The sequence below is a fragment of the Apium graveolens genome, chromosome 2 (genome assembly GCF_009905375.1).
Source record: "Apium graveolens cultivar Ventura chromosome 2, ASM990537v1, whole genome shotgun sequence".
NCBI classification, from domain to species: domain Eukaryota; kingdom Viridiplantae; phylum Streptophyta; class Magnoliopsida; order Apiales; family Apiaceae; genus Apium; species Apium graveolens.
The window spans coordinates 22,932,235-22,947,590 of NC_133648.1; the positions used below are offsets into that span (position 1 = coordinate 22,932,235).

Below are 15,356 nucleotides of genomic sequence, written 5' to 3' on the forward strand. Positions count from 1 at the left end.
AAAGAGCAACTCCAGATTGATGTAACCCATTTGCGTCTTCAATATCCATAAATTCTGTAACTCCAGTCCCACGTCTTCTTTTCCTCTCTTCTATGTTTAGCCCATGTAACTCCTGTTCGGTCGGCCCAATAATAACTTTAAAATTATTATTTTCCTCCACAATTTTTGAAATATCTAACTGAGAGCTGGATCCCGTACCAAGCGCCTTATTGTTTGCCCTAAAATCACTCCTGTTTATCTCTTTTCTTTCCACCACCTTAGTAAGTGACCCCGAAAAATGCTAAGAGTAGTTACTGCTTCCGTTATTCACTCCCCAATCAACGTCTCTTTCGTCACGGAGCCACTTGCTTCGTTCTTGCCCGGCGAGCCGTCGTGCTGGTGCACGCAGCCATGATCCCCATTCTCTTATCGAATCTGTTTGGGCCATGCTTGATCTCATGTTGCAGAATCTTTCAGTATGTGTAACCATGCCACAAGTAAAAAAAAGTCCCCGAGCCTTTCATATTTACACTGGATGATGTTTTCAACTCCATTTTTCCGATAAATTTTCTTCTTTCGCTTCAACGGCTTCCTCACGTCGATCTTGATCTTAACTCTCATGCATTCACGCCAGATACTCGAGTTGTTATTCGGATCATATTCTAAGAATGAACCAAAAAAGTCACCCAATTATTTACCCACCTGTTCAGTCATGAATCCATTTGGCAACCCATGTAATTGAATCCAGATTGCAAGCTCGAACAGAGGAACTTCCAAAGGATCTAATCCTTTGTCAATCGTATTAACAACCAGCATAGCTCCATCAAACGACCACGGACCACCATTCATAACCCACTGCATATCATCTACATGATAGAATTGGAACAAGAAGATACCTGGTTTCAGATCTTTAATGTTTATCCCATGAACAGGTCTCCAGATATCTGCAAGTTTCGATTTCATGGCTCTGACATTCACACTCTTCTCCGATAAAAATCGTCCTACAAGACACAGATTAAACTTATTCGTTGCTTCTTCGACCTCTTCCCTAAAGAACAATTCCTCATTTTCTTCCTCATCGATGCCCATACTCCCCTGTTGATCATTTATTTCTTCAACCCTAACCATTTCGTCAAAGAAAACAAAAGCTCCCACTATTCAGAAAATAGAAAATAGGAGAGAAAAACAAGCCTCTCACAATAGGAGAGAAAAACTTTAAAAGAAGAACTACCTTGATAGAAGATTGATGTGCAAACAAGATAGAACTAGTTTAAAGTTGACGTTCTATTTTAATATTAAAATACACTTGTTGCAAATTACATTTGTCCAAGTAAAATCAAAGTATGCCTTCTACCTTTTGATCAAGGTTTACATGTACAAGGGTCTTTAACCTAATGATTTGAAATTGTTAAATTTTGTACTCACGAACAATTCTCTTAGTTACTCTAGAATATATTTAATATTTCTCTGTTACTAAGCAAGTAATCATTTCAAACACGTAAATGTTAGGACATATCTTTTTTGAGATATTTCTAGTGTTAGTTTATCCACATGTTAACTTCCGTGATAGCTTTTGTGGTTAAACTCTTGCTTCCAAGCCTCAAGCAATTCGATCCGGGCCCAAATCATGCTTGAGTCTTATGTATTTTATTTATCAAATATCATACTCAATTCCACTTGCACATTGATGAAGTCATCTATAGGCCACAAAATTATCTGAGAACTCTACTTACCAATATCTCATCTCATCTTCTGGTAAATCATCCCCGATATATGAATTATCATAACATTAAATGCAATTTTTTGGCTAATTTGTGCTTCCAATTTTCAAAGTGTTTATAAATATATTTGATTTGGACTGCACACTAAATCGTACATATTCTTTGCCCCAATTGATTTATTACTTGAATATTGAAGTTGTACATGACAATTAAAATTTATTCTCTCCAAGTAATCTTTAACGGATCACAAGTTAGGATTAAATTTATTATTACCCCCGTGTTATCGTCAACGATCACATGTATGCAAATTTATTAATACATAAATTTATAAATGACATAAAAATATATATTTCTCATGCACGGTATAATATGGAAGTTTAGAACAAATGTAACTGATCTCAACTCAAGGCAAGCAAATCCTGATTTCAAAATTGCATGTTCAGCCAGAGAGGTGTTGTAAAATTAGCACTTCTTTATGCAGCCAACATTTTTTTTGCAGTCCTTTCTTCTTCTTTCAATTTTATTATTGCAGAGTGTTTATCCTTCGGTTACCGAGTACAGAATGAGATTCTGATGTCTGAATTGCATCTTTGTGATTCCTTTTTGATTTACATATTGCTTGTAATATTTGTCTGTAATACGGTTTAGGAGTGAACTTGAGCAGCCTTTTGCCGATCGATTTGCAGGCTTCATCTCTATATATAGAGACAACATGAGAGTGTTGATGTGGTTTTCCCATGATAGATACCGCATCAATCCTTCCAGAAATTTTGCAATTGAACTATGCAGTGAACATGTGTGGCTCGTTGGCCTACTGATTAGTAGTTATAATCCTCCCTTGAGTTTGAGTTCCAATATCACACGCCATTGATTTCATAAAATTATTCATGTACTATGTCTGTCGCAGCGCTGTAGCAAGACTGCATAAGTACTTCCTCTTTTTTTCCAGCTCCAGTGGGAGCGTAATTCTTTTATTACGCTCCTTTTCTTTTTTAAACAACTGTTGCTAGCTGCCTCCTTTTCTTTCCATAAATTTTTTATTCCTTTTCCGGCTGCTGGATTTATTTGACAAGAATTTTGGCACGAACTTATTTCTTGTATGCTTCATATTCACACATTCAGTCCCTGAGCTACCTTCCTTCGATTGCAGATCATGTTTGTTAGGAAGTAGGATATTTGTACTTTTTCCTGTTGCTTTAAACTACCTTCCTTTGATTCTATCTTCCGATAATCATCTCGCAGACATTTCTATTTATTGCTTCATCAGGTTGTTCAGTCCTTGCAAATTTTGAATGCCCCTGCAAGGTGATTTATAATCTTCTGAAACACATCCAATACTTGTTTCTCGATACTTTTGGAACTTCAATTCTTCGATGTTCACATATTTCTTTTAGATTCCGAAGTCCCTCCTGAATGATGGCACCAGCCACCAGGGATAGACTCTTACAACCATGTATGGCTTTTCCGGCATCCTCGATTTTGCTGACCCATATATCTCAAATGCTTCAAGAGTTGCTCGTGAAACCTTTCTTTACACGTTAATGAAAAGTGATCAAGCCCATTACATAAGAATGAAAGATCAATAGGTATCGAGTACGTAAGATCGACTAACATATCACACATTACTTGAGATTCACCCTCACCTCCCTTAGATTGCTTACCACACATGTTTGTTCTGAGACTTTGAGGTTCACAACACAGGTTTTTCATTGGTTAACGATTTTGTACCTACAAGAATTTGATGTTTAAGAATCATGCTGTTCCCACAAATATAAGAATGGCAATTAAAATTAATACAACCTTTAACATATGCTTCCTTTATTTCAAAGAGTGTCTAAAGCTCACGCAAAACGGAAAGTAAAACCTTCACATCAAAAAAATCATTTTTGCATATTAATCAGGCCAAACCCATTTGCTGCTCTATTAGCTTCCCCGTAGATAGTCTCGACTCTCATTAGTTTTTTAATAAAGAGACCACATATAGACATTGATCAAACTATACATTAAATAAGTCAATATCCTCTCTTGCCAACAAAATTCCTCTCTTAAAAAACGAAAGCTCTGACATGAGCTACCTCACAATAAAGATGTGAGCTACCTTAAAATTCCTCGATTAGTGTAGACATCTTTTATAAGTATGCTCGAATTTATAAAATACATCAATAATGATAGATTTAAACATCAACTATCATCATACACCTAAAAAGCTAAATGCATTCATACTTATAAAAACAAATGATAATAATCACATGGAAATGAGAAAGTAGTTGATCACATCATAACCATCGAGCCTTGAGTATGAACAAGCAGAAAGCAGTTGACCAGATCATCACCTGAGGCTTGAGTATGGCACACAAATAGAAAGCATTTGATCAGACCTTGAGGCTTGAGTACGGCTCCTTATATATTGACTATTATGCATATGTCCAGAAATTATCCCCAGTTTAAAATTTTATCAAACCCTCAAGATGGTTTCTAGGCAATAGTAGTTTCTTACCTATAAAAACAACTGAACTGACCTGTTGAGATAAACAGTGTCTATATATAATGAACAACAGAGTAGACTCCACAAAACATGCGCAGGGGAGAGCTATTTGAAATGAGAGGGGATCGATGGATTGCTCACTCTTCTATGAGAGTGCTGAAATATGTTAGACAAAAATGTCAAGGGAAATAAATAAGACCAAAAATAGGGATCTGTTGTCAGGTCCTTCGCCCACAGTTTGTTCTGATATATCCTAAGCACCGATGGTTGCCTATGGTTAATCTGCACCATACCAGATTATAAATTGAAATGGAATATGATGCTTATTATTTTAAATCTCACTAAATTTTAATGTGCAAAGATATATATTGGTCAAGCTAACAGAAAAGAAAATTATATGGAAATATATAGTGTCTACAAATTATTGATATTATAAAAGTACACAAGGTAAATAATGCCTAAAAATGTGCACTTCCTATCACAAATGGTTGATATCTAGAGATCTTCGTTGGAGCCTGGAGGTAATAACAGCGGTTATGTCGAGGCCAAATAGAGAATGCACCTTGTAACTAAGAGTGAATACATGTTCATTAGTAGAATCGGATACTATGTTTTTTACTCTTCCTCAAGGAATATGTGTGATTTCCAATGCCTGTTTAAGCGGAGGAAAAGGATCTTCACGATGAGAAACATAAGACAAAGGCAGACAAAGAGAAGCAATTTTGAGCTAATATCACTAGTAATTCTGGAATAAAGAAAAAATATAGAGATAAGGCCAAATTTTGGAATGTCATTACCTGGTTTGTAAGCATATACAGACTAAATTTGAACTACAGAGCAAAGACATTTAAACCTATGGCGAGATAGAGTATGAGATTTGAATTAGGTATGTTAAGGGTCTTTCTTGGAAAAACACGGAGGGTTTCATCTTTGTAAAAATCGAAAAACTAAGAACTTGAAGAAAAAATAGGATGGAATCTATATGATTTCTACATTCTATACATGAAGATAACCTTTATATAATGTGCTCAACAAAAGATCCTTATTTTTATTCAATTTTTTTCTAAATCTTCCTCTGATATGCGACATAAACAGGAGATTCGGGAACTTCATAAAGCCAATTCATATGAATAAAGTTGTAGAGAGGGTGCAAGCACTGTATGCACGCATGGTTGCTCAAAATTCCTCGATTCTTCCTCTGATAAGAGACGTAAATAGGAGATCTCGGAACTGAAGTCAATTCATTGTCCAACACCATCTTGAACACTCGGGTCCACAACTCCATTAGGAAACATATCCTTGAAGGCCTTCTCAGCCATCTCGTTCACAATCTCGGTCCTCTTTCTTAGAATCTCCAACCGTCTTTGATGTAGATAAACAAATCCTACGTCCTCGGTACACAGCTCCCGGATCATAGAAATTCCCAGACAAGCGTCGGATTCTTCAACCATTCCAGCAGCGCAAACTTGATCCACCAGCATGTCGATCAAGTGATTAGGCCAGTCCTGATTGACTTTGAGCACAGCCTTGGGACCAAGCCTGCTCCTCTCCAGCCACAACAGGAATGCAACCACGCTGATTGAATCAAACAAATCGCAGTTGAGGGTATGAATCAGGGTAGGCAAAAGCCGCCTGTCAATTGTGTGGAACAACTTGTACACCTCATCAGGGACCTCAATAGCAGGAATCCTAAGAGAAAAGATTGGTTGAGGCCAGTGTTTGTGTATGGTATATAGAAAGTTTTGATGTATCATGAACAATCCTCTTTTTTTGTACTCAAATTTTGAGATGAATTTTGAGGGATAAACAGTGTTCAGAATGACAAGAAGCATGATGTTTGTTTGAGAGGAGGTTCAAAAAATTTGGCGATGAATTTGGTAGGAGGAGATATAAACTCGCCTAAAAAATAAAAGGGATGTGTTTGATGAGGGTCGGAGAGAAAAAGAGCAGGATATATATATAGAGACAAGGCGAGAGATAGAAATAGAGAGAGTGTGTTTTAAGATATGAATTATAAGCGAGAACAACATGAGTAATATATAGGAGTGACTTGCGTAACGCTTCCTTTTGATGACTAAAATAATCCAATGGCTAGGGACGATCCTTTGCTACTTTCATGCGGATCATCAATATGGACCACATGATATATAATTTTAATAGACAAATAATAAGATACAAAAGTGATCCGCGCAAAATGATCTTGACCAATAAAATCCTACCACACGGATCACCAATTGGACCACATGATATTACACTATAAGTGAACGACTTAGATATGAAGTTGGAGCAATCCGCGTGAAATGATTTTTGACCAATATGAACCGTATGATAAGCACTTCAAACGAACGGCTCAGATATTATATTATTCTGACTAATATTTTTGATTCATAAGATTTTGCTACTTATGTACTAAATCAATTCTCTAACAAATAATGAGTACTAAAAGTATTAACATATGATATGGCTAAGATGTATGTTACAATGAATCTATTCATTTAGTGCTATATTTAAATTTTAAATTTGTAATTTTCAATAGTCTTAATAAAAATGATATCAGTTGTTTAATGAATCATATTTAACACATTTGATGAACATAACATGTAATTGGGGGTAAATGAAAACCTATATTAAAATCGTAATAAAACATATAACATATTAATTTTTTATTTTTATATGAGATTCTGAACAAGATTCTAAATGTCAAGTATAATTGTTATTAAACTATATCAGTTTCATCCTAATCACCTATTTTTTTAATAAAAAATGAATGTTTTTCAATGTTAATTTTATAATAATATAATTGTCAAAGTTGACCACCTCTTTCTCTACCTAAAGCTTCCAAATTACTCGAAATAATTCGAAGTGTTTATTCTATAGGTATCTAAGCTTACTCGAAATAATTTTAAGTATTTATTCTATAGGTACATTAATAAATATCCAGTTAACAGAGTATAGACGTTTCACAAAAATTTACAAGGAGCACTACATATATAAATTTGTACTTCACTATGGTTAAGGGAGATATTGAGAGTAACAAAATAAACAAAGAGAAGCACGAAGCATAATTTTTCGAAAAAAATAAAGTAATGAAAGAGAATGAGTGTGACAATGGAGAAGACATTGCAATAAAATATAGTATGCAAATATGTACTTTGTTCAATATTGATTTTGAAAGTATACCATATGCTATTTAACTATGTAATACAATTATATTTGCTATAATATTTTTTGATCTTGAAGCTGAAACCGTTAACATATTATTGATGCCAATTTTCGTCACAGACATTAATTTAAGAGCCAAGAAAATTAGAGATTGGTAATTTCGAAAAAACAATTAGAGTTTTTGTGATTTGAGCATGCGCTTTGGGAGAACTAACGATCATAAAATTTCAGATCCATTTTCAAAGTGCCTACATATCCTTATATAGGAATTAAACCCACGTACTTCTTGTTGGACCAATACTCCTTTTCTTTATGAGCAAGTCACCCGTATTTGTAAAATTTCTTCATTTAATATGTTTCTAGTTGTAACTTGTTTCTTGAAATTAAAGATTAATGATCTATTGGGACTTTATTAATCTTTTTAATAAGTGTCAATACTCGTTATTGGATCAGGTTTATATTCAGTATCAACAAGTCCCCAATAGTAGGTATTTATTATGCTTTCCTTTTCTTATGTCTATAAGCTTTCATAATTTTCTAACTTATCCTGGTAGGGTGCTCATGTGTCATGCCTTCTACCTTTTGATCAAGGTTGACATGTACAAGGGTCTTTAACCTAATGATATGAAATTGTTAAATTTTGTTTCACGAATAATTCTCTTAGTTACTCTAGAATATATTTAATATTTCCCCGTTACTAAGCACGTAATCATTTCAAACATGTAAATGTTAGGACATATTTTTTTTGAGATATTTCTAGTGTTAGCTTATCCACATGTGTTATGTTCCTTGGCGTAGGATCTAGTCACAGGCCTTGACAAAAAGGTTCATTTAGATAAATCTATAGTGAACTAGTCTAATCAAGACTCGTCCTTGACAGAGCCCTCTTCCAAAAAACTTTGAATCCTGAAAAATTACTTTTCTTATTCCCTATTCCATGCTTTATATAAAATCTACATGTAATAGACTAACCAGATCCTAAATTACAGGCAATATTTTAGGATCATAACTAGTGAAATAATAGCAATAGTGGAAAGCAGATAAATCAGATAATTCAGAATATCAAATACAATCTTCCTGATTTTTTATCCTTCCTGCACATTATGCAAATTTGTTTCTTCTTCTTTCATAACGCCGCCCAATAAAAGCATCCATATCATCACTCCCCACCTCGCCTTTTAGCTTGCCCTCAAGCTTAAATTCTGGATAAACAGCTCGGAAGTTTTCTAAAGGTTCCCAAGTTGCATTCTCATGAGGGTTTCCTTCCCACAGTACTAACAACTCACGCTGGCCTCTATTGAGCCTACTGTGGACAATAGACTGATGGATTGGTAAAGCTTTACCCTCAAATAAAGGTGGCAGATTGCTCACATTACCTGGTGGAGGTCCTTTATATTCTTTGAGCAGCGACACGTGAAAAATATCATGTATTCTACTATCTTCAGGAAGTTCCATCTTATATGCAACAACTCCTATTTTAGCCAGGATTCTATAAGGCCCAAAATATTTTGGAAGTAGTTTATGGTAATTCTGTCGAGCTATTGTCAGTTGACGATAGGGCTGAAGGCGCAACCATACCCATTCTCCAACTGAAAAAGTTAATTCGCGATGACCAGAATCATATGCATTTTTCATCCGTTGTTGAGCCTGTAAAAGTTAGTCACGAGCAATCTTGAGTATTGTATCTCATTCTTGTAGAGCTTTATCCACTTCTTCGACCCGTGTAGAACCAGGTGTATAAGAAAGAAGTCTAGGAGGCTCTCTTCCATAAACCAAATGAAATGGGGTAGTGCCGAGAGAAGTGTGAAAAGATGTGTTGTAATAGTATTCAGCCCAAGATAACCAAGTAACCCATTGTTGCGGTCGATCTCTGGTGAGATATCATAAATACATTTCAATAGTGTGATTAATAACTTCAATTTGACCGTCATATTGGGGATGATAAGCCGAGGAAAAGGCAAGCTTAGATCCACTAAGGATAAATAACTCTTTCCAAAACAAACTAAGAAATACCTTGTCTCTACCGGACACTATTGATTTAGGCAGTCCATGAAGACGAAACACCTCGGTAAAGAAGGTAGTGGCAATAAAGATAGCAGTATATGGATGAGCCAATGGAATAAAATGAGCATACTTGGAAAGTCGGTTAACCACCACCATTAAAATTGATTTACCCCGAACCTTAGGTAACCCTTCAATAGAGTCCATAGAAATGTCAGCCCAAACTTGTTGTGGAACGGTAAGGGGCTGAAGCAAACCCGCTGGTTGGAGATTTTGCCATTTGTGGCGTTGGCAAACCAAACAATTTTGACAAATTCCAGTACAACACGTTTTATTCCCTTCCAATAAAAATCATGATGGATGCGTTGAGTAGTTTTTTGCCCACCTTCATGAGCCATATCATGGATGGCTGAAATAATGGTAGAAATAAGCGGTGATGTAGGTAGAAGATATACATTTCCCTTATAAAATATCAGCTTCTCCCTTACATACCAAGCTGCCCCTAACTCCCCCTGTTCAATACGCTATTGCTATTGTAGTAATTCTTGAGAGGTTGATATTTCGTTTCGAATTGCATCAAGGATTTCAACTTATGGAAAAGAGATTGCCATAAGTTGCATGGAGTTTTCATCGCATCTAGACAACGCATCTGCAGCTTTATTTAACCTTCCTGCCTTAAACTCAACGCGAAAATCAAAACCCATTAGTTTGCTGATCCAGTGTTGTTGTGGGGATGTAGTGATCCGTTCTTCCAGCAAATATTTAAGGCTAAAATGATCAGTTCTGACAAGGAAGTGTCTGCCCCATAGACACGGTCGCCAATGAGAAATCGCATTTGCCAAACCTATCAATTCTTGCTCATATGCAGCAAGTTTAATATGACGATCAACAATTTTACGGCTGAAAAAAGAAATAGGATGACCAGTTTGCTGTAGCACAACCCCAAACCCGATGCCAGAAGCATCACATTCAACTACAAACTCCTCTTCAAAATTGGGTAGCTTCAAGATGGGGGATGGTTGAGAGAGAGTTCTTTAAGCTATTGAATGCATTGTCAGCTTCTGGGCTCCACTTGAACGAATTTCTCTTCAATAAACTAGTTAATGGCGCAACCACATGTCCATAATCCTTAATAAATTTTCGGTAGTATCCGGTCAAACCAAGAAAACCTCGTAAAGCCTTGGTAGATTGAGGAGTAGGCCAATCAGTAATTGCCTTAATTTTTGTATTATCAACCTCAACACCAACCCCATGGATGACATGTCCAAGATAAATTACTTTTGACTCGCCGAACCTACATTTAGACTTCTTAAGAAACAACAAGTTAGAGCATAAGAGTTCAAAGACTATTCTTATATGTTACATATGTTCAACCCACGTGTTACTATAAATCAATATATCGTCAAAGAAGACCAATACAAACTTATGTAAATGGGACTTGAAAACTTCATTCATCAAACTCTGAAAGGTGGATGGGCCATTTGTAAGGTCAAAGGGCATGACCAGAAACTCAAAATGACCATGATGAGTTCTAAAAGCTGTCTTCGTTATATCTTCCAAGGCCACCCTGATTTGATAAAAACCTGCTCGTACATCCAACTTTGTGAAGTACTGCGCTCCATGGAGTTCATCTAATAACTCATCCACTGTTGGTATGGGGAATTTATCCTTAACAGTGCTAGAATTAAGCTCAAGATAATCCACACAAAAATGCCATGTGCCATCTTGTTTTTTCATTAAAAGGACCGGAGAAGAGAAGGGAGATTTACTTGGCCGGCCAGTCCCTTGATATAACATTTGTTCGCATTGTTTTTCAATTTCATCTTTCTGAAAATGCGGGTACCGATAAGGTCGCACTATAACAAGCCATTTTCCAGGTAAAAGATGTATATGATGATCACTATCACGACTAAAAGGCAAACCTGAAGGCTCCATAAATAAATCTGTAAATTCGGACAACAAATTATCCAATATTACTGTAGCTGAATTATATGTCTGCATCAAACTAAGTCATGGTTCTGCTATAGGAGGCTTCCCTTGCCATAAAACTTTATGTCCGTTTAGAACAAATTGCATAGTCAAAGAACTGAAATCCCACAAAATCGGTCCGAGGGTGCATAACCATTTTACTCCTAAGACCACATCAAACCCCTCCAGTGGAATAGTATAAAAATCTGCTTGAAAATTATTATTAGCAACTTGAAGGAAAACTGACTTACATATTCCCATGCTTGGTACACGTTCTCCATTTTCCACACATACTTGTAGTCCTGGTCTTTTCCACACTTTCAGTCCCAAACTGGGAATTAACCCCTCTCGCAAGAAGTTATGTGTGCTGCCGGAGTCTACCAATACGGAAATAATACACCAGATACTTCAGCAAATACCTGCATGGTAGGAGAATTGCGAGTTCCATTGATGGCATTTAAAGAAATTCTGAGGTCTGCCGTTAGGTCTTCTTCTGATTCAACATCATCATCAAGAACCTCGATCCAAAATAATCGCTTGCATTTATGTCCTTGTTCATAGGATTCATCGCAGTTATAACAGAGTCCCTTAGCCCTTCGTTCAGCCATTTCTGCTCGCGTTAACCTTTTAATAAACTGTGTAGAAGTGGTCACCTTGTTACTGCTTCCACTTGGTTTTCCAGATTGTCCCCCGCCTTTGGTACCTATATTCTTGTTAGAAGTAGCAACAGATTCGTTGTTATTAGATTTGGGAACAGGATAACTTAAATTAGCTCGTGATGTTAAGATTCCTTGTGAAACTATTTGCTTCCGTTCCAAGGCACGTGCCATATTCATCGTAATTCCAAGATTCCCTGGTTGCTGCAACTCAATATCAATCCTAAGTTCTTCTTTCAATCCAGCAGTAAAAAGATTCACTTGCTGACGTGGGGTAAGATCTAAGCACCTGGCCAATAATGATTGAAATTGGCATTGATAATCTTCGACATATCCGGCTTGTTTATAATTGACTAACTCCCCCAAAGGGTTATTACTCATGGGTGGTCCAAATCGCACATGACAAAATTCCTTAAACTGTTCCCAGTTCAGTTATGGCTCTTCTTGTTCTATCTGATCAAACCACAATTGTGCCTCTCCTAATAAATGAAAAGCAAGTAATCCTATCTTATCTCCTTCCGCAATCTTTTGGTTGATAAAGAACTTCTCGCATCTTTTTAACCATCCTAAAGGGTCATCAGTGCCAAGTAATCCTATCTTATCTCCTTCCGCAATCTTTTGGTTGATAAAGAACTTCTCGCATCTTTTTAACCATCCTAAAGGGTCATCAGTGCCATCATATGTAGGGAATTCCATTTTAGAATATTGAGGTACCATAGTTCCTCCCATCTGTGATTCAGATCTGCTTTTCACCCACTTTACTTTTCTCTCTGACTGAATTTGACAACTCTGCCATCTGTTCTTCCAGCGCTCGTTATCGTATAGCCATCTGTTCCATGAAGGCCTCAAGTTTGGTTATCAGATTCGTTGTGTCACCCATGACGCCAAGCTCTGATACCAAGATGTTATGTTCCTTGGCGTAGAATCTAGTCACAGGCCTTGACACAAAGGTTCATTTAGATAAATCTATAGTGAACTAGTCTAAGCAAGACTCGTCCTTGACAGAGCCCTCTTACACAAAACTTTGAATCCAGAAAAATTACTTTTCTTATTCCCTGTTCCATGCTTTATATAAAAGCTACATGTAATACACTGACCATATCCTAAATTACAGGCAATATTTTAGGATCATAACTAGTGAAATAATAGCAATAGTGGAAAGCAGATAAATCAGATAACTCAGAATATCAAATATAATCCTTTCCTTCCTTTATTATGCATATTTGTTTCTTCTTCTTTCATAACGCCGCCCAATAAAAGCATCCATATCAACAGGTTAACTTCCGTGACAGGTTTTATGGTTAAACTCTTGCTTCCAAGCCTTAGACAATTCAATTTGGGCCCAAATCATGTTTGAGTCTTCTTGCGCAGTGTATGCTTCCAAACATCATGTGTTTTAATTATTAAATATCATACTCCATTCCACTTGCACATTGATGAAGTCATCTATAAGCCACAAAATTATCCAAGGACTCAACTTACCAATACCTCATCTCATCTTCTGGTAAGTCATCCCCGATATCTCATCTCATCTTCTGGTAAGTCGTCCCCGATATATGAATTATCATAACATTAAATACAATTTTTCGGCTAATTTGTGCTTCCAATTTTCAAAGTGTTTATAAATATTTTTGATTTGGACTGCTCACTAAATTGTACATATTCTTTGCACCAATTGATTTATTACTTCAATATTGAAGTTGTACATGATGGTTAAAATTTATTCTCTCCAAGTAATTTTTAACGGATCACAAGTTAGGATTAAATTTATTATTACCCCCGTGTTATCGTCAACGATCACATGTATGCAAATTTATTAATACATAAATTTATAAATGACATAAAAATATATATTTCTCATGTATGGTATAATATAGAACTTTAGAATAAACGTAACTTATCACAAGTTAATATGAAGTTAGCGCGATCCGCGTGAAATGATTGTGACCAATATGAAACACATGATATGCACTTTAAACGAACGGCTCAGATATTATATGATGTTTGTGACTGATATTTCTAATTCATAAAATTTTTCAACTTAAGTACTAACAAATAATGAGTACTAAAAATATTAACATATGATATATCTAAGGGTAATGTTGATGAATCTATTTATTTAATATTATATTTAATTTTTAAATTTAAAATTTTCAATAATCTTAATAAAATGATATCAGTTATTTAATGAATCATATTAAACACATTTGATAAACATAACATGTAATTGGGGGGGGGGGGTTTAATGAAAACCTATATTAAATCGTAATAAAATATATAACATATATATTTTTTTATGAGATTCTAAATTAGATTTAAAATGTCAAGTATAATTGTTATTAAACTTTATCAGTTTCATCCTCGTCATCTATATTTTAATAAAAAATTGAAGTATTTGTAATAGTATTTTCAAATGTAAGTTTTATACTAACATAATTGGTAAAGTTCACCACCTCTTTCTCTATGTAAAGTTTCCAGATTACTCAATATTTCAAAGTGTTTATTCTATAAGTATTTAAACTTACTCAAAATAACTCTAAGTGTTTATTCTATAAGTACATAAATAAATATCATGTTTAACTAGAGTATAGAAGTTTCACAAGAATTTACAAGGAGCGCCGTATATATAAATTTGTACTTCACTATGGTTAAGGGAGATATTGAGAGTAACGAAACATATAAAAAGAAGTACGAAATATAATTTCTCAAAAAAAATGAAGTAATGAAAAAGAATGAGTGTGATAGTGGAGAAGATATTGTGATCACTGCAAGGTGATCTTGTGTTGTAGCATTGTACATGTCTTATTGCAATTAAATATAGTCCGCAAATATCTACTTTGTTCATATTGATTTTGAAAGTATACCATATGCTATTTAAATATGCAATGCATTTGTATTTGGTATAAAATTTTTTGATCTTGAAGCTGAAACTGTTAACACATTATTGATGCCAATTTTCATCACAGGAATCAAATTAAGATTTTGTTCGAGTATTATTTTAGAGCCAAAAAATTAGAGATTGGTAATTTTGAAAAAACAATTAGAGTTTTTTTATGACTTGGTCCTGTGCTTAGGATCCATTTTCAAGGTGCCTATATATCATTATATAGGAATTAAGACCACGTACTTTTTGGTGGACCAATACTCCTTTTCCTTATGAGCAAGTCACCCGTATTTGTAAAATTTCTTCATTTAATATATTTCCAGTTGTAATATATTTCTTAAAATAAAACATTAATGATCCATTGGGACTATATTAATCTTTTTAATAAGTGTCAATCCCCGTTATTGAATCGAGTTTATATCCAGGATCAACAAATCCCTAATATTTACAGGAGGTATTATTACCCTTTCCTTCTCTTATGTCTATAAGGTTGCATAATT

General features: G+C 35.2%; 2 protein-coding genes across 2 annotated transcripts; both read right to left on the reverse strand.

Moving 5' to 3' along the window:
* Positions 1–5,426: 5,426 nt before the first annotated feature.
* Positions 5,427–5,939, reverse strand: LOC141686538 (uncharacterized). Its single transcript, XM_074491567.1, has one exon. It carries the CDS (start codon positions 5,937–5,939, stop codon positions 5,427–5,429), a length of 513 nt encoding a protein of 170 aa, XP_074347668.1.
* Positions 5,940–8,448: 2,509 nt separating this feature from the next.
* On the reverse strand, positions 8,449–9,555 carry LOC141686543 (uncharacterized). Its single transcript, XM_074491572.1, has 2 exons — positions 9,361–9,555; positions 8,449–8,994 (listed from the first exon to the last, which is right to left on the reverse strand). The coding sequence occupies exons 1-2, from the start codon at positions 9,553–9,555 to the stop codon at positions 8,449–8,451; spliced, it is 741 nt and encodes a 246-aa protein (XP_074347673.1).
* Between the last annotated feature and the right edge of the window lie 5,801 nt (positions 9,556–15,356).

What these genes read in the sequence shown, in the direction of transcription:
- LOC141686538 (XM_074491567.1), bottom strand. Translation starts at nt 5,939, where the DNA reads ATGATACATCAAAACTTTCTATATACCATACACAAACACTGGCCTCAA.
- LOC141686543 (XM_074491572.1), bottom strand. Translation starts at nt 9,555, where the DNA reads ATGGACTCTATTGAAGGGTTACCTAAGGTTCGGGGTAAATCAATTTTA. An exon ending in TAGTGTCCGGTAGAGACAAG is followed by an intron (nt 8,995 to 9,360) that starts GTATTTCTTAGT and finishes TAACTTTTACAG; the next exon opens with GCTCAACAACGGATGAAAAA.